Source organism: Acartia tonsa, chromosome 11 (assembly GCF_053477335.1).
Source record: "Acartia tonsa isolate MP-2025a chromosome 11, ASM5347733v1, whole genome shotgun sequence".
Lineage (NCBI taxonomy): Eukaryota > Metazoa > Arthropoda > Copepoda > Calanoida > Acartiidae > Acartia > Acartia tonsa.
In genome coordinates, this window is record NC_137270.1 from 41,266,366 (window position 1) to 41,285,514 (window position 19,149).

Here is a 19,149-nt window from a genome sequence, read left to right on the forward strand (position 1 = left end):
TATACATATATACTTGTACTTCGATTGTTTTTAGTTATTTTTTAGGGGGTTTTGTAAAAAACAAAGATAAAATCTATTACTATTTATTAATTTCATATTTTTTACAATAAATATCTTTTAAACTTTAAACTACACATTTAGATTACGTATACACATATATATTTATTCTACAAATTCTAATACATATACATTTCTTATTAATTATAAACAAAACATATATCTTTTTTTGGATCTATGACAGTTTATGGTAAAATGTTGCAATTTTCAAGCTATCAGCCATTTAGCCGCTTGTAAAGTTTTTAGTGAATTGAAAGGTTCGATCCAAGCAAAATTTAACATTAACTGCAGTAGATCCTAACTTTCTTCCTTCTGCAAATTTACATTTATTTTTTATGAGTTATGAGTTAAAAACGTAAACATTAAAAAAATATTTAAACATATGATATTATATACTGAAAACACTAAAAAACATGGATGATTCTTTTGAATAAAGTAAAAGTATGTTAATTTGTTTCTCTGTAGCAAAAGATCTCGCTAACTGCCCTCTTTTTATATTAAGGCATCTTATATGTCCTGGAAAGGGTTTTTTATAAAAGCTATATTGAGGGAGGGTATCTCCTACCTCCCAAGATAAATTACCCCCAACCCCCCAAAGTTTTAAAAGCTAAGCTTTTCTATAATTAGGGTCGGTCCGTCCGTCCGTCCGGAACGGATAGCTCTTTTCGGTAATTTAAAGGCATGTTAGAATTGTCCTATCCGATTGATCTGATTTTTGGTATACTGATTACTGGGACAACAAAGTACTATATTGTAAGCGAAGCAACTGTATAATCAAGTCCTAAAAATGTATGTATGTCAATTCAATAGACATTATTCTGTATCAAGTAGTTTTTCAACAAATATAATTACAATTTTGCTTTGACTCTTATACATTAATATTCTAATTATTCAGTTCTGACATTACAAGTATTAATGTCCGTTTGTCCCACCGTTCCAGTGCTTCTCATTTATGGATGTTGTCATCCTTGTTTTATTGTATTCTTTATAAAAACCAAAATCAAACTTTCCCCCTATCTTATCGAAAACCCCTAGAAGCCTCCATAAATTTTAACAGTAATAAATATTTATAAATCATTGAAAATTATAATAGAAAAGTAAAGATAATCAAGTAATAATCTTTTTGTTCATTTTAAAAAATGTCGTCTTTTATCAACCAAACATTGCTATTGGCGAAAGTAAAGTAGGGGGAAAAAGTCACTCAAAAATCATCCACGTGACGTCATAAAAATGTGGGATTATACATCTCTTTTTAGGGGTTTTCCTTCACACTATTCCTCTCATCTCGTTCTTTTTTATGACGTCAAGTAGCTAATTTTTACGTGACTTTCTCCCCCTACAAAGTAAATAACATAATTGGATGATTAAATTTATGAATTAATGCAAATCGTGTTCTATAAAACCAAGCCTCATGTACACTAACAGTTTACATACATTCTATTTCAGTGGAGGGACGGTGGAGGGTCCATATAAATTCTTTCTGGCAGTATTTGTCAAAATGGGACTGAAATAAATAGATAGATAATAAGAGAGTCAGCCATGCAATATATTGTTAGATAGATAGATAGATAGATAGATAGATAGATATATAGATATATAGATAGATAGATAGATAGATAGATAGATAGATAGATAGATAGATAGATAGATAGATATATATACAAAGTTACAAAGTAGTTATATATAGCAATTGTGTTACAGGACAGGTAACTATAAAGTGTGTTACTTTTTTATATGTTTCATCATTATTTTGCCGCAACTCAGTCAAAAATGCTTACAAAACATACCCTTTTCGACCTAAAGTACTCAAATAGTTCCTTTACAAGCCCCATCAATCAGTTTTGAGATATCTTCATATTTCAAGGAAAATTGACAAAAAAGGCAAATTTGGGTATTACCTTTTTATATGCTTAGATATTATAAAATCAATAAAAAAATACTTATTTATACTTTTCTCTCATTTTAAAGTTTGATTATGTTAAAGTAAATATTCTTGAAGGGATTTATGCATTGATTTATACAGGAACATAATATTGGGTGGAAATTAATTGTATCCAAAAGTATTCTTTTTGGAAAATAAGAAATTTATCCTCCATCGCCCTAGAGGACAGCTGCTGACCTCTAGTGTTCATGGTTTTGTCAAGTACATGTTAAAGAAAAAAAATAGCCAAAAAAGTACATAAAAAAGTATCTTAATGTGTTAGAAAATTAAATTGTTTAACTTCAAATTTGGGGATGCTGACCTTAAAGATGCTCTTACTGGTGGTGAAGGTGACCTGGAAGGCATTGAAGTACATGAGCATTATGGCAACACAACTATTGATCTATGTTCTGATTTTTATATTCCTAGCAGCCTCAAATCAAGAGAAATCCCTAAATGATTTTTTTATTCTCAAATTCATAAGGTAAATACTGTGATTTTGAAAAGTTCTTGTTGTATTTTTTCATTGGAGGCTGCTAGGAATTTAAAAATCATAACATAGATCAATAGTTGTGTTGCCATAATGCTCATGTACTTCAATGCCTTCCAGGTCACTATCACCACCAGTAAGAGCATCTTTAAGGTCAGCATCCCCAAATTTGAAGTTAAACAATTTAATTTTCTAACACATTAAGATACTTTTTTATGTACTTTTTTGGCTATTTTTTTCTTTAACAGTACTTGACAAAACCATGAACACTAGAGATCAGCAGCTGTCCTCTAGGGCAATGGGGGTTGAATTTCTTATTTTCAAAAAAAAAATTCTTTTGAAGATCATTAATTCCACCAAATATTATGTTTCTGTAAAATCAATGCATAAATCCCTTCAAGAATATTTACTTTAACAGAATCAAACTTTAAAAATGAGAGAAAAGTAAAAATAAGTATTTTTTTTATTGATTTTATGGTATCTGAGCATATAAAAAGGTAACACCCAAATTTGCCTTTTTTGTCAATTTTCCTTGAAATATGAAGATATCTCAAAACTGATTGATGGGGCTTTTAAAGGAAGTATTTGAGCATCTTAGGTCAAAAAATGTCTATTTTGTGAGCATTTTTGACTGAGTTGTGGCCAAATATTGATGGAACATATAAAAAAGTAACACACTTTATATCAATCTATTGTAACAATTAAGTTACAGAGTAGTTACATATAACAATTTTGTTACAGGGCAGGTAACTATATATCAATCTATTGTAATAAATAAGTTACAGAGTACTTTGGTTACAGAATATGTTACTAATTATCTTTCGCTTTATATATACATATATATATATAACTTATTTATTACAATAGATTGATATATAGTTACCTGTCCTAGAATAAAAGCGCTATAAGTATCAACTCTGTAACTTAATTGATGCAATAGATAGATAGATAGTTACTTTTCGGTTAACAAAAGTTTTATATGTAACAACTCTGTAACACAATTGTTACGATAGATAGATAGATAGTCAATATGTAACAGCTCTCTAACTTAATTGTTAGAATAAATAGATAGATAGTTACCTGTCCTGTAACAAAAAAGAGATATGTAACTACTCTGTAACTAAACTGTTACGATAGATAGATAGATAGTTACTTTTCGGTTAACAAAAGTTCTATATGTAACAACTCTGTAACACAATTGTTACGATAGATAGATAGATAGTTAATATGTAACAGCTCTCTATCTAAATTGTTACAATAAAAGATAGATAGATAGTTACCTGTCCGGTAACAAAAAAGAGATATGTAACTAAATTGTTACGATAGATAGATAGTTACTTTTCGGTTAACAAAAGTTCTTTATGTAACAACTCTGTAACACAATTGTTACGATAGATAGATAGATAGTAAATATGTAACAGCTCTCTAACTAAATTGTTATAATAGATATATATATATATATATATATAGTTACCTGTCCTGTAACAAAAGATCCCGATGTAACAACTCGGTAACCCATTTGTTCCAAACAATTCAAAATATTGATGGGGTTCGTGGGGAACTCTACCCGCCTTAAAAAACAGATAACTACAGTAGCTTGTTTGTATCATGCCCGCACACTGTTTTAAGCGACATAAGAAATAATCTGGAATAGCCATAAATCAATAATGCATAATTATCTCGCAGTGCAGAGAAATGCGCGAAAAAGACCTTTTTTACGAGTTATTTCTTCAGTGAAGATTTCCTTGTGCATAATTGGATCTTGGCTATTCCAGATTATTTGTATGCCTTCTTATGCTGCTTAAAATGGTGTGGTGGTATGATCTGTACATTTAGCCGTTTGGCAGCTAGCAGCCTTTAAATTCATATATTTTTGGACTTATTGCTTACCAACAATATTTTACCGTGAACAATTTTGTAAGAAATAAGTAACCAATCATATAAGTATGTAATTATTGTAGACAGATAGATTGGGATAGAAACTTTTTCATACACACAATAGATTAATTAACCTAGATGATCAAACTATTTATTTTTTATCATATTATTCATTTCCATCATTCAAGGATCTATAACATCTATCTCTTTATTACACTAGTCCTCAAAGTTTTATCACAACGTTTTCTGATTCATTGGCCTAACAAATTTGGGGACTTTTGTTAAATTTGATTGGTTGGTGCATAAGTGAAATGTCAAACGTTTTAACCTCTTATTGTAATCTAGAGAATTTATGTATTATTTTTGGGGATGTGCATTGAATTATCGGCCATTGTCTTATCTCTTATTGTATGGGAGAACTAAAAAAACATTCCCTTTTGTACCAAATGAATAATTAATCATTGGTAAAAATAAGCAATTGTTCATCTAGGCTTTTTACATCTATTCTAAATATATTTCTATAATATTAAAACTTCAGAAGTGATTCTTTTTCATAATACTTTGCAATAAAAGTTTGGTAATCAGTAAATTATTTTTGAAAAAAATAACTCAGTTATTTTTGTTATCATTGTATGAAAGTAATGGGATGTTTGTCTGTATGCGCCTCAGGATTTATCTTAATCTTTAAAGTGTAGCTTCTCATAGGTCCTGTGAAGGTTTATAACTATTTTGGAGAGGATACCAACAACCTTACAAGAGAAATCACAAATAGAAAAACAAAACTTCAAAACCAATTTCATATTTCCTTTTCCTTTTTAAAAATAAAAATGAAAGTAGGGGGGTGACTTATTCCCCCCCCCCCCCACACCATCAAGTTCCTTTATAAGCAAGGACGTCCAAGCATTTATATTTGGGGAGGGGGGGGGATAATCTTTATATCATATAGGCAAGGACGTCCAAGCTTTTTAATTTTGGGGATGGGGTAAAAATTTAAACTTCAATATTCATTTGGGTAATCAACCCTTTACCCATTCCCCATTGGAAGTCCTTGGGGGACCTCTAGGGGGCATAGCTGCTAGTATCAATTAAATTAACATAGAATTTTCTAACATTGTCCTTTCCCTCCCTAAATATATTTACCCAGGAAAAAAAGTAATTAGATTTAGCATAAATAAGATAATTGCAAATATCTGCTTTTAATGACAGAGTAGATTAACAGTTTTTAGGGGGGAGGGGGGTTCTGTTCTAATTATGCCAAGAACAATTATGTCCATAGCAATGAAAATACATTTAGAAAATTATCAGGATGTTTGTTTATGTTTACCGCAGATTCGCTTTAACCGCTGAAACCCAGGGGGATCTAAAGGGATAAAACAATGTTCGATAAATTGATGTAGATCCTCAATGATGATACACAAAATTACCCCCCAAATTACTATTAATTGCTGAAACGCTTGGACACTTAACTTAACCCTTAACAGTCGGGCCCCTTGCCGCACCTTTATCGGTCTTAGGATTAGCCTATGTAAAGCTATTAGTGCCAGTAAAATCAAAACGTTGGATGTCTTTTTGACATTGCTTTACCATATACCCCAGGTGTATAAATAGAAAATGAAAGGCAATTTATAAAGCAAAAGAAATTAATTATAAATTAAGAATGTGATTAAATGTGGCAATTACAAAGTCATTAAAAACATTCATAATATAACAAAAGAAGATACTAGTTTAACTATTTTAATAGGTATGTTTTGTTTAGTGGTTTTATAATTAAATTGTTAATTACCGAAAAATATATCTAAATATTTTGGGTTTAAATTCATTTTTAAGATAAATCAGAGAGAGAGAGAGAGAGAGAGAGAGAGAGAGAGAGAGAAAGGGAGAGGGAGAGAGAGAGAGAGAGAGAGAGAGAGAGAGAGAGAGAGAGAGAGAGAGAGGAGAGAGAGAGAGAGAGAGAGAGAGAGAGAGAGAGAGAGAGAGAGAGAGAGAGAGAGAGAGAGAGAGAGAGAGAGAGAGAGAGAGAGAGAGAGAGAGAGAGAGAGAGAGAGAGAGAGAGAGAGAGAGAGAGAGAGAGAGAGAGAGAAAGAGATAGACAGAGAGAGAAAGAGAGAGAGAGAGAATAAAAAAGATAATATTTTTTTTTTCTTCTAGAAAATAGCCTTAAACCCTGCAAAGACCAACACACCTTGATAAACTATTGAAAACCAAAAGGTCCCGTTGTTTTAGAGATACTAAGTTACAAAAAAAAGTATATGTAGATAATTGTAATATAAAAAGGTACAGTCCGATTTTCAATATTAATTTATTACTGCCCAGAAATATAGGGAGAGGTTAGTAGAAGATTAGTTATTTCTCGCATCGTATTATAAACAGCTTTCCGCGGATATAGAATGTACAATTATAAGAGTAAAACCAGTTTTTTTAGCTGCGAGTTGCGGAAGGCACTGGCTAAAAAACTGGCTTTAATCTTATGATTGTACATTTTCGTGATACATATTCGTAGAAAGCTGGATATAAAACGATGATAGACATAGTTTTTTCGTATGGATGAGAACCGGTTCCTATCCACCGGATTCGAATGGATACGAGAAAAATTATTATTCTTCAAATAATACCTTTGTTAGCCGAATAAATTACTTTTTAATTAAGAAATTAGTAGAGCTTTTCATCAAAGTGCCTATTGAGTTCTCAACCCCCTTTAAAAAATTGAAAATAGGGATAGGTTTGTTATTTTTCCTGCGAAATAATCAAACCAACGAACAACTAACCATCTTTACTTTTTCCAGTATGGCTTCGAAACCGATCAATATCCGCTGGATAAGAACCTGTTTTAAACTGTAGACAACTTCCCGTGAATAATAAAATCAAAATCAGGAAATACTACCAGTTTTAGCCAGGACCTTCGGCCTCTAGGGTCTAACAAAACAATTTTTAATCTTATAATTTTTCCTTTTATTATCTGCGGAGAGCTGTCTATGATACGATGCGATAAATAACTAATCTTACAAATCTAACTAATCCAAATATATTGACGGACAAACAGACATACAAACATCCTAGGCCTTTCCAATGAAACATTATTTATCCCTAAATCCATGAAAGCTATCTCATTTTATTTATAGGTTAAGATAGAGAAGTTATTGTAGTTATGAGATGGGAGGGAGAAGACATTGGACTGTAAATTACACTGGTACTCTAAGGATTTAGTGACTCAAAAACATTAAATACTTTTATGTATAATTATTAGTTGGTTCTAAATTATAAGTGTCCAAATCAAGACTTTTAATCTTCAGAAGGGGTTATTTTTTTATATCATTGTATATCAAAAAGAGGCTCGTGGCGAAGCCGCTAGTTGTAAATATCAGAATAGTGATAAACGGTATATACATATATTTAAGGAGATGCTTCGCATCCATAACATACATATTACGTTTCTAACTACTTATCTTTCCCATGTAATACAATACCTAAAGGTAAAGTAAAGAAACATTTACATCTATCTATCTATGTATATATATGTCTATCTACATATTTATTTATCTATCTACTAGCGGCTGCGCCCCTAGAAGCCTCTAGGGGTACTTAAGGTAGGATAGGGAAAAGTTGACTACATCCCATTTTAAATTTGAGTTTCAAAAGAGTAAAAAATATTTTTTGGGGGGAGGGGGGTGAAGACACCCTCCCATAGTTTAAAACCTTCGCAGGACCTATAAGAAGCTTCATTGTAAAGGAGAACAATATCGGTTTAGCAGTTAGCAAAATCATTCGGGACAGACAAAAAATGCTTATTACTTTATATAATAGGATATCTATCCATCCATCCATCTATCTATGTATCTATCCATCCATCCATCTATCTATGTATCTATCCATCCATCCATCCATCCATCTAGCTATCTATCTAACTGTCTATTACTTAATCTAATAGTCTGATAGAAGTAACTGGTTGACTAATCTAAAACCAAAACAACATATGTTGTATTTATCTATCTATCTATTTATATTTTTAAAAGCGAAGCTTTTCTATAATTATGGTCGGTCCGTCCGTCCGTACGTCCGTCCGAGATAGATAGCTTTTATTCGTTAATTTAGGCATGTTAGAATTGTCCTATCGATTTCAAACTTTGCATGATTATTCCTGGAGTAGTTAGGTACGATTAGCAACTCTATAATCATTACCAAAATGTCCGTATGTCCATTTTAAACATGTTGATTTTTCTACTTTTTTAACAACAAATTTTTATGTGATCTAATTATCCGTTTGATCTGATTTTTGGTATATAGATTCCTGGGACAACTAAAAACAATATTATAAGCTAGGCAACTCTATAATCAAGTCCTAAAAATGTAAGTATGTCCATAAAGATTATCCTGTATCAAGCAGTTTTTCAACAAATTTACTTATTATTTTGCTTCGACTTATACTTTTATATTCTGATTATTCAGTTTAGACACTATACAAGTATTAATGTCTGTTTGTCCTACCGTTCCAGTGCTTCGCTTTTATGGATGTTGTCATCCTTGTTTTATTAATTTTTAAAAGCGAAGATTTTCTATAACTTGGGTAAGGCCGTAAGTACGTTAGCTCTTTTTTTAAATTTAGACATGTTAGAATTGTCCTATTGATTTTAAACTTTGCAGGATGATTCCAGGTACAATTTAGAAAGCGTGGCAACTCTATAATCGTTGCCAGAAAGTCCGTTTGTCCATTTTAAACATGCTGAATTTTTACTTTTTTGATAACAATTTTTCATATATTTTGATATAAGTACCCTATTCATCTGATTTTTGGAATACTGATTCCTAGGAAAACAAAGTACAATGTTATAAGCGAAGCTTCTATATAATAAAGTCCTAAAAATTTAAGCTTGTTCTTATTCTCTTTATCCAGTTCTGACACTCTACAGGGTTAATGTACGTTTGTCTTACCATTTCATCCCATTTGCCAAATTATAAGTTCATATGTACACATTTTGGTACGAGAGAAAAAGTTATTTAATATCAGAATACATATATAAAAAAGGGAAAAGAAGGTTGCGGGTAAAATCCGTAAAAGTGTGTGTTTTAAGGCTTAAAAATAGTAGTAGAACGATAATATTCACTAAGTAGGTGTATTTCTTATTGAAAAGAACTATAGACAACAAATTTTTTAAAAAACTTAACATAAATCTTTATCGTTCTACTACTGTTTTTAAATTGAAACACTCAACCTATACGGATTTTAACCGCAACCTACCTTTCCCTTTGTTCGTCTGCCAGAAATTTCTTTTTAAGTTGGACAAATTGATGTGTATGAGAGCCATCTGAGATAATATATATATGTATTATCTATATTATGTGTAACCTAATAGTCTGATGATAGAGCTCTTTAAGGTAAATCTTCTGATTGACCTTTATACATATCAGATTATTTACATATCTGGGAGGAAGGGGACATTGGGCTGTCCCAAAAAGTTTTATAATAACATTTCTTGTATTCATTCGAATCCGGTGGATAGGAACCGGTTCTCATCCATACGAAAAAACAATGTCTAGCATCGTATTATATCCAGCTTTCTACGAATATAGAAATATACAATCATAATATTAAAACCAGTTTTTTTAGCCGGTGCCTTCGGCACCTCGGGGCTAAAAAAACTAATTCTAATCTTATAATTGTGCATTCTATATCCGCGGAAAGCCGTTTATAGTACGATGCAAGAAATAACTATTTTAAATTCATTGTCTTAACAACTTTGGGAACTTTTATCGAATTTTGAATGGTTTGTTTATTAAGTTAAGTGTCTAATTCTAATCTACATAAGGGGTAATTTTGTATATCAATGTACCTACCATTAATTTATCGGCCATTGTCTTATTCCGTTGGATCCCTGAATACTTTCGTTAGGGATACAGTGATACGACAATGGAGGATTTAATTACATATTCCTTTATTATAATTATTATTACTGCAATTCTCCAATAATGAAAAAAAGTAACCCTTTAGACAAACCCCAAACTGTCCCAGTTTTGAGCAAGGCGATTCCAGTTACGTCATATACGTTTCGGGAAAGTAAAAGGGAAGGGGGAAAGAAAATCTCTTCAAAAGAGATGGGAGAAAAGAGAAGAGATTTTCTTCCCCCCTTCCCTTTTTATATGACGTCACAGGAATCGTCTTGCTCAAAACTGGGGTTCGTCATTTTTAGTACATAAAAATACTTGCTTAAAGAGAATTGGACATTGTTAGTTGTAAACCAACCTTTTATAATATGTAAAAGTATCATTGTTGCACCAAACATGAGAGAAAATGTGTAAAACTTTGGGTACCTGTATAATTAGCTGTCCAATATCCCCTTCCTACCGCCGGAGTTTTTAAAAGCGAAGCCTTTCTATAATTAGGGTTGGTCCGTCCGTTATTTTCCGTTAATTTAGGCATGTTAGAATTGTCCTATCGATTTCAAACCATGCATGGTGATTCCTGTAGTAGTTAGGTACGATTTAGAAAGCGTAGCAACTCTATAATCATTACCAGAATGTATGTACGTCTATTTTAAACATGTTGATTTTTTAACAACAAATTCTTATGTGATCTAATTGTCCGATTTATCTGATTTTTGGTATATTGATTCCTGGGACAACAAAGTACAATATTATTAGCAAAGCAACTCAATATCAAGTTCTACAAAAATTAAGTATGTCCATAAACGTTATCCTGTATCACGCAGTTTTTCAACAAATTTACTTAAATTTTGCTTCGACTCTTTTACATTTATATTCTGATTATTCAGTTCTGACACTGTACAAGTGTTAATGTCCGTTTGTCCTACTGTTTTAGTGCTCTGCTTTAATGGAGGTTGTTATCCTTGTTCTTTTAAGTTTTACGAATTTCAAAATAATAAACTTTTCTCATTCCTAATTCCTAGCTTGATTTAAAATTAAAAAGGTCACATAAAGAAAGAGGAATTTTATTCTGCCATTTATTTTTTTCAGGGGCGATTTCTCTTGGGAGGGTGAAGGTACCTTCCCAAAAATATTTATAAATAATGGAGAATATACGTGGATAATATGACAGGGGAAAATGTATCGTTAATTTAGGTTGCTAACATGGACATCATTTATTGGCCATTTTGTTCATTCAGTTGGAGAGGAGGGCTTAGATTGAAACTGGATGGGGGAGGAGGGTTCGTTTTTTTTAGCCAGCCACAACTTTCACTCTAATAGAGTTCATGATAATCTGGTGAAAGATCAAAGTAAAAATAAATCAATTTTATAAACCCTCACTGAAGGAAGCTACATGGTAAAGGAGAACCATACCGGTTCTGTGAGTTGCGAGATCTTAAGCTAAAGAAACACTGATGGATAAACAGACAGACACCCTTAAGATTAAAATTAAGGGAGTTTGAACCACCCCCCTTGAAAAGGGTCTACGGGTGGGGTCAAATTAAATATATAACACCCACTATAAACAAAAACGTTCAAGTTTTTATTTGATGGGGGTAAAATAAGGGTTTTCAAAGAAATATGAGGGAGGGGGGAAACACTTCCGTAACCCCTCCTCCCCTTGGACGTCAATGATGTAAAAATATGTTAGCACTTCGCGCGTTAATTTACCACTCAAAGAACGCTTGCACCCTCCTAGCAAAAACCTGTGCACGCCACTGACATACATAATATTGACCAATGATAGGCCGGTCAACACTCTAATTGGCCAATTGTAAAATTTATACTGGCCTTTCATTGGTCATTTTTAGGTAAAATTTTTTGGTTAAATTATCCATGTGACGTCATAAAAATGAGGGATATGAGAGAAGAAGTGGGAAAGAAAACCCTTAAAAAATAGATGAATAATTCCACATTTTTATGACGTGACATGGAGGCTTTTTGACACAATTTTGCAGCAATTTGGTCTGTGTCTGACTCATATTTGAGTCTTCTGAAATGTTTAAATTATGGAATATTTGTGTCTGTCTGTGCAAGTCGCATGTACATTTCCTTAACTTTAATATTTCATTCCAAAACTTTTTTTCTTCAAACTTTAAGAATATTAACAACAGCTAAAATTGAAAATAATGTACATTATTGTAGTAAAGTAGTGTGCTGAGCGTTTGTGGGTCAATTAATATAGCGATATTTTTCTTCTCATATTTGGACTCTTAAATTGAAGGGTTCGGGAAGGGCAGAAAAATAGCCTAAAACAATCCCGGGATCTATATAAAGATTTCCTAAAATATTGAAATCAATTAATTCAGTAGATATATAAAAAATCTTAAGCTACATACAAAAAAAATAATTTTTATATATTATAGGACTAGTGGCTGCGCCACTATGATCTAGGGGCTTTGTATTCAATTTTATAGTAGAAAATAACCTAAAACCTTTCCCCCAATGCATAAATGAAACTAAATATTCTTCAGACCATTTGAATTTATTCATCGCAAAAAAAGAAAAAAACACTCTTTGAACTGACAGTAACTTAATATTTTACATTTTAGTCAAAATTTAAAAAAGATAAAAATTATAATATCATTTATTACGTTTACACATAATGTACAATTTTTTTATTAGCTTTGCTACATAAAATATTAGGAATTTAAAGGGATAGGACAACAAACGATCAATTAATGGACCCTCAATTATGATTTAAGGTGAAATAATCTATTTGTAAATAACTGTTTCTATGGATAGACCAAGTTTTTTATAAGCCTATAGGAATATTAATTTTAATATTCGTGGAAAATTTCTGTAATTCTATGCTATACATTCCAGCTGTTTTCAGTACCTTAAGCAACACTAAAACTGCAAAAACACAAACACAGCGGCAAAAAGACATTGAACAATCTCATAAAAAAATTAAACCTAACATCAGGAATAAAGCGGACATTATTTAAATCATACTCGTATCAAAACTTCAATAAACCCTCATTCTTTTACTTTTATAAAAGCTTTTAATAAATCTTATTAAATCGCGATTGGTTGGTTTACCTATCAGTGTACTAACGATTCAACCAATATTTATAACAGAAGGGCTAATTTTGTTTACCATTATTGGTTTATTCCTTAATCCCTGTCCAACATATAGATTACTTAAGAAACTTAACAAATGATTTTCACCCTTTATATAATTTGTCAACAGAACAGAAAGGATAGTGGAAAATTATTATTTACAGATTTAAAGATCAATTACAAATAACAAATATTTCAACCTAGATCTAAAATCAGGGGTGACAATTTAAATTTTGGCTCAATAGAAGTTGAGTATCCAGGAAATCCCCAATAGTAGCTGAGTATCTGTAAGATTAAATAATTCTACAAAAACTTTTGTTACAAATTCCAAAATGATTGTTTAAAACTTTTATCCCCCAATGGTAGTTGAATATCCAAATATTTTTCCAAAAATGACCCCAATGGTAGCTGAATATCCACGTGGATGCTCAGCTACTATTGAGCCAAAATTTTATTTTGGAGGGTTAATAACCTAGCAATTGTTAAGAGGAATGCATTATTTATTTATTGGTCAGTTCGTTCATCCATTAAGAAGGGAGGGGAGTACATGATAATATGGTTAAAGATCCAAGTAATAAAAATTCTATCTATTTACCTATCCTTATAGATCATTTTAGTGTAAAATAATTGTAAACGGTATCTTTTTGAAACAAAAAGCGCAGAAAATTAAAAAGAAAAGAGATTGAAAAAAGGAGAAGATAGAGAGAGAGGGAAAGAAGGTTAAAAAAGAAGAAAAAATAAATAAAAGAGAAATGGAGAGAGAGAGAAAAAAATAGAGAGAGAGAGAAAGAGAGAGAGAGAGAGAGAGAGAGAGAGAGAGAGAGAGAGAGAGAGCGAGAGAGAGAGAGAGAGAGAGAGAGAGAGAGAGAGAGAGAGAGAGAAATAAAGAGATAGAGAGAGATAGAAAGAAAGAGAGACAGAGAAAGAGAGAGAGAGAGAGCGAGAGAGAGAGAGAGAGAGAGAGAGAGAGAGAGAGAGAGAGAGAGAGAGAGAGAGAGAGAGAGAGAGAGTGTTAGAGAGAGAAAGAGAGAGCGAAGGGAAAAAAATAGTTATCTACAAGAAATATAGTTTGGAAGGAGATAAATAGATAAAGAAAGATAGATAGATAGAAAGAGATAGATAGATAGAAAAGGATAGTTTAAAAGAGATAAACTTATAAAAAGAAGTTTTTACTTAGATCTAAATTTCAAACAATCTTTTTTTCTTTTTCAAATTTTATTTCTCCCCAAACAAATTTAGAAATGTTCTTATATAAATATATTTGTAATGAAGCTTCTTTATAAATCAAAATGTCCTTCTGTTCTTCTGTAATTTTAGAAAGACGGTTGAATTTTTAAAAGCAAAGCTTTTCTATAATTATGGTCGGTCCGTACGTCCGTCCGTCCGAGATAGATAGCTTTTATTCGTTAATTTAGGCATGTTAGAATTGTCCTATCGATTTCAAACTTAGCATGATGATTCCTGTAGTAGTAAGGTACGATTTATAAAGCGTAGCAACTCTATAATCATTACCAGAATGTCCGTACGTCCATTTTAAACATGTTGATTTTTTTTCTTTTTTAACAACAAATTTTTATGTGATCTTATTATCCGTTTGATCTGATTTTTGGTATATTGATTCCTGGGACAACAAAGAACTATATTTAAGCGAAGCAACTATAATCAAGTCCTAAAAATGTAAGTATGTTCATAAACATTATCCTGTATCAAGCAGTTTTCCAACAAATTTACTTAAATTTTGCCTCGACTCTTTCGATACTTTTATATTCTGATTATTCAATTCAGACACTAAACAAGTGTTAATGTTCGTTTGTCCTATCGTTTCAGTGCTTCGCTTTTATGGATGTTGTCATCCTTGTTTATTTATGAATCCTTTAAATACAAAGCTCCTAGATGCAGCCACTAGTTTAAGCATTCAAGAATAAACTAGCGGCTGCATAAACAAAGAGAGATAACACCACCACATGGCTTCAATTCAATAATGAAACAAGGATGACAACATCCATAAAAGCGAAGCACTGAAACGGTAGGACAAACGGACATTAACACTTGTATAGTGTCAGAACTGAATAATCATGATATAAATGTAAAGAGTAAATTTGTTAAAAAACTGCTTGATTCAGGATAATGTTTATGGACATACTTACATTTTTAGGACTTGATTATAGAGTTGCTTCGCTTATTTCATTATATTTTGTTGTCCCAGGAATCAATATACCAAAAATCAGATCAATCGGATGTTGTTAAAAAGTGAAAAAAATCAACATATTTAAAATGGACGTACGGACATTTTGGTGATGATTATAGAGTTGCTACGCTTTCTAAATCGTACCTAATTATTAATGGAATCACCATGCAAAATTTGAAATCGATAGGACAATTCTAACAGGCCTAAATTAACGAAGAAAGCTATCCGTTACGGATGGACGTACGGACGGACCGGTCCTAATTATAGAAAAGCTTCGCTTTTAACGACCCTAATTATAGAAAAGCTTCGCTTTTAAAAAAAACATCCTATGTGAAGCTTTTCTGGAAAGAAGAATTCTATCTACTATATTGTGAATATAACCTTTTAATCTCTCAGAGAGGGAGTGGACATTGGGCTGTTTATTACACTAGTCCCCAAAATTTTATAATAACGTTTTTTTATTCGTTGTTTCAATAACTTTTGGGATTTTTATCGTAATTTTGATTGGTTGGTTTATAAAGTTTAGTGTCCAAATGTTTTAACCACTAATAGAAATCTATAGAAGAGGTAATTTTGTGTATCATCATTGGGGATGTACATTAATTTATCGGCCATTGTCTTATCTCTTTAGATCTCTGAATTTATCTACCTTATTTTTTCGTCTCTTGTATCCGGAAGTGCTGAACATTTTTCTCCAAGGATCCTAAACATAAAATGTTAAAATTCCAAAATTGATATCAGCTTTTTGCATTATGATTACTGTAATAATTGGGTACAATTTCTAAATATTTGCTACTCTATAATTATTACCAGAAAGTGTGTATATCCATGGAAAACGCAATGATTTTAAAAGTTAGTATATATATGATACAATTATCCTTTTTCATTTGACTTTGGAATAATTAAAAGCGAAGCTTTTCTATAATTAGGGTCGGTCCGTACGTCCGTCCGTCCGTCCGTACGTCCGTCCGTCCGTCCGTACGTCCGTCCGTCCGAGATATATAGCTTTTATTCGTTAATTTAGGCATGTTAGAATTGTCCTATCGATTTCAAACTTTGCATGATGATTCCTGTAGTAGTTGGGTACGATTTAGAAAGCGTAGCAACTCTATAATCATTACCAGAATGTCAGTACGTCCATTTTAAACATGTTGATTTTTTTACTTTTTTAACAACAAATTTTCAAGTGTTCTATTTATCCGTTTGATAAGCAGTTTTTCAACAAATTTACTTACAATTTTGATTCGACATTTATTCATTTATGTTCCGATTTTCTAGTTTAGAAACTATACAAGTGTTAATGTCCGTTTGTCCTACCGTTTCAGTGCTTCGCTTTTATAGATGTTGTCATCCTTGTTGAATACTAAGATCAAATGTTTGAAATAAAGCACTCTACAAATAAGTCTTAGTATGTAAAAAAAACCAGATCTACAGTATAGATGAATATTCAGACAACTACCTCCGTTTCTTTTTCAAATTTTTCAAAGACACCTTTCGTCTGCTTCTAAATTATTTTCTGCTACTTGGCTGGGTTAATATAAGCGACGCCATTGGTTGTTTATCAATGACCCAATAGAAAGGTTGCACAAAGTGGTTGCGATGGGGAGATACAGTTATTTAACCCTTTCTTTCTCTAGTAAAAATGTCAATACAAGGCATTTAAGTAATTTTAATAAAATGAAAATAAAGGGAATGGGGTTTTGTTTTCTTCCTAATGCCTATCATCTGTACTGGACCCTAACCCTGTGGGGTGTGTACCTACAATGCCCCAATCCTGCCGGGCTTCCTAGTATTACCCGCTATAACCTAAACTAACCTGACTGATAAATAGACAAACGAAAAACTAAGCCTCATGAGGGTGCCCCAAAATGCAAACAATTTAAACCTTAATTTTATTTAGGAGGTGAGAGGGGGCAAAGACTGTAAATCATATTTTATTTAAAATTGCCCTAGTTCATTTTTTTGTCTTTAAAAAATAATGATTAGTTGTTAAAAAACAACAGTTTCTATTGTCCAACCCTGCGGGGCTGGAAACAGAATATTACCTGAATTCATTCAAAGGCAGACCATCCACCATGCAAAACCCGTTCATGTAGGACTCCCGTACCAATAGGTAAGGCATTTTTATAATAATCTGAAATAATCGATTTATAATTGCGTGGATGTTGAACCAGTTTTTTATTAATTCAGAGCTGGATCTTTAAATCATTTTAGTGGTGAGCCAGATCGGGGTAAGCCAACTTTCCAACAATGAGAGCACAGCATTTTATAAAATGCCGCTCTGTGATTGGCTGAAATTCAGCGCACCCCGATCTGGCTCACCACTAAAATGATTTAAAGTTCCAGCTCAGATAAAGTAATAATCGCAGCTAAAATTAAAAAAAAAATAGCAAATTTTAACTTTTAATAAGAAGTTGCTAATCTTTCTAAATCTTACCTAACTATTACAGGAATCATTATCTAAAGATTGAAAAAGATAGTACAATTTTGAAATTTCTAATTTGACGACAACATTTTCCTGTCATGATATCCAATTATAATATATCTATTGTTCTAGAAAAAATGTTTATCATTCAAAAAAAGAAAAAAGAGAAAATTCACGAAACCTTCACAAATAAAAACATTTATCTTTTATTATAATCGACAGACCAACGTAGACTATCAATTATATACTATTTGACAATGAGAGTCACTCAATGTGACGTCATAAAAATGAGGGCTTACCCATCTCTTTTTTAGGAGTTTTCATTCTCACTCCTCCCTTCCTAATTCCTCATTTTTATGACGTCAAAATTATTTTGAGCGACTTTCTTCGTCTTCTCTGTTGGACAGTCGGATATTTGACTTATAGAGTAGCAACAATTACAACCCTTTGATTACACGACCTTAGTCTATTCAATTTAAATAGAAATGAAAAATAACTAAAAAATCTCAAAACCTTATATTTATTCTTAGATAAATAGGAAATAAAAATTGAATATCTATAATAGCTTTAAAGGGCTCAAAAGGTTGGTTGTCTGATGGACATTTGACCATTGAAAGTTTGGTTTAGAGATACACTAAAATAAGATCTTGTAGTGTATAATCCCTTCCTTAAAGGCTATCCGAGGCTATCTATCTATATATATGTATGAGAAACTAGCCATATGTTAAAATAATATTTTGTGTAGAAAAATATGAAATTTGTCTTTAGAATTTTTTCAAACAAATTCCTTTAAAATATAAATGTAGAACCAATGGCCCTCTTATTTTTTCTAAAGAGTTGATAGATAGATAGATGGATGGATAGATAGATAGATAGATAGATAGATAGATAGATAGATAGATAGATAGATAGATAGATAGATAGATAGATAGATAGATAGATAGATAGATAGATAGATAGATAGATAAATAGATAGATAGATAGATAGATAGATAGATAGATAGATAGATAGATAGATAGATAGATAGATAGATAGATAGATAGATAGATAGATAGATAGATAGATAGATAGATAGATAGATAGATAGATAGATAGATAGATAGATAGATAGATAGATAGATAGATAGATAGATAGATAGATAGATAGATAGATAGATAGATAGATAGATAGATAGATATATAGATAGATAGATAGATAGATAGATAGATA

General features: G+C 31.7%; 1 protein-coding gene across 1 annotated transcript; it reads right to left on the reverse strand.

Annotated features, from left to right (window-relative positions):
- Positions 1-294: 294 nt before the first annotated feature.
- Positions 295-17,643, reverse strand: LOC145332008 (uncharacterized). The gene is made up of 4 exons (XM_080176913.1): positions 17,559-17,643; positions 16,163-16,216; positions 3,943-4,039; positions 295-1,561 (listed from the first exon to the last, which is right to left on the reverse strand). The coding sequence occupies exons 1-4, from the start codon at positions 17,633-17,635 to the stop codon at positions 1,484-1,486; spliced, it is 306 nt and encodes a 101-aa protein (XP_080033039.1). The 5' UTR covers positions 17,636-17,643; the 3' UTR covers positions 295-1,483.
- Positions 17,644-19,149: the final 1,506 nt, after the last annotated feature.

Bases quoted from the DNA above. Each gene is read 5' to 3' on its own strand.
- LOC145332008 (XM_080176913.1), bottom strand. From the start codon at position 17,635: ATGCCTTACCTATTGGTACGGGAGTCCTACATGAACGGGTTTTGCATG. The intron at 16,217-17,558 runs GTAATATTCTGT...TTTTATGTTTAG, and splicing joins CTGCCTTTGAATGAATTCAG to GATCCTTGGAGAAAAATGTT. The intron at 4,040-16,162 runs GTAGATAAATTC...CTGTTTTTTAAG, and splicing joins ACAAGAGACGAAAAAATAAG to GCGGGTAGAGTTCCCCACGA.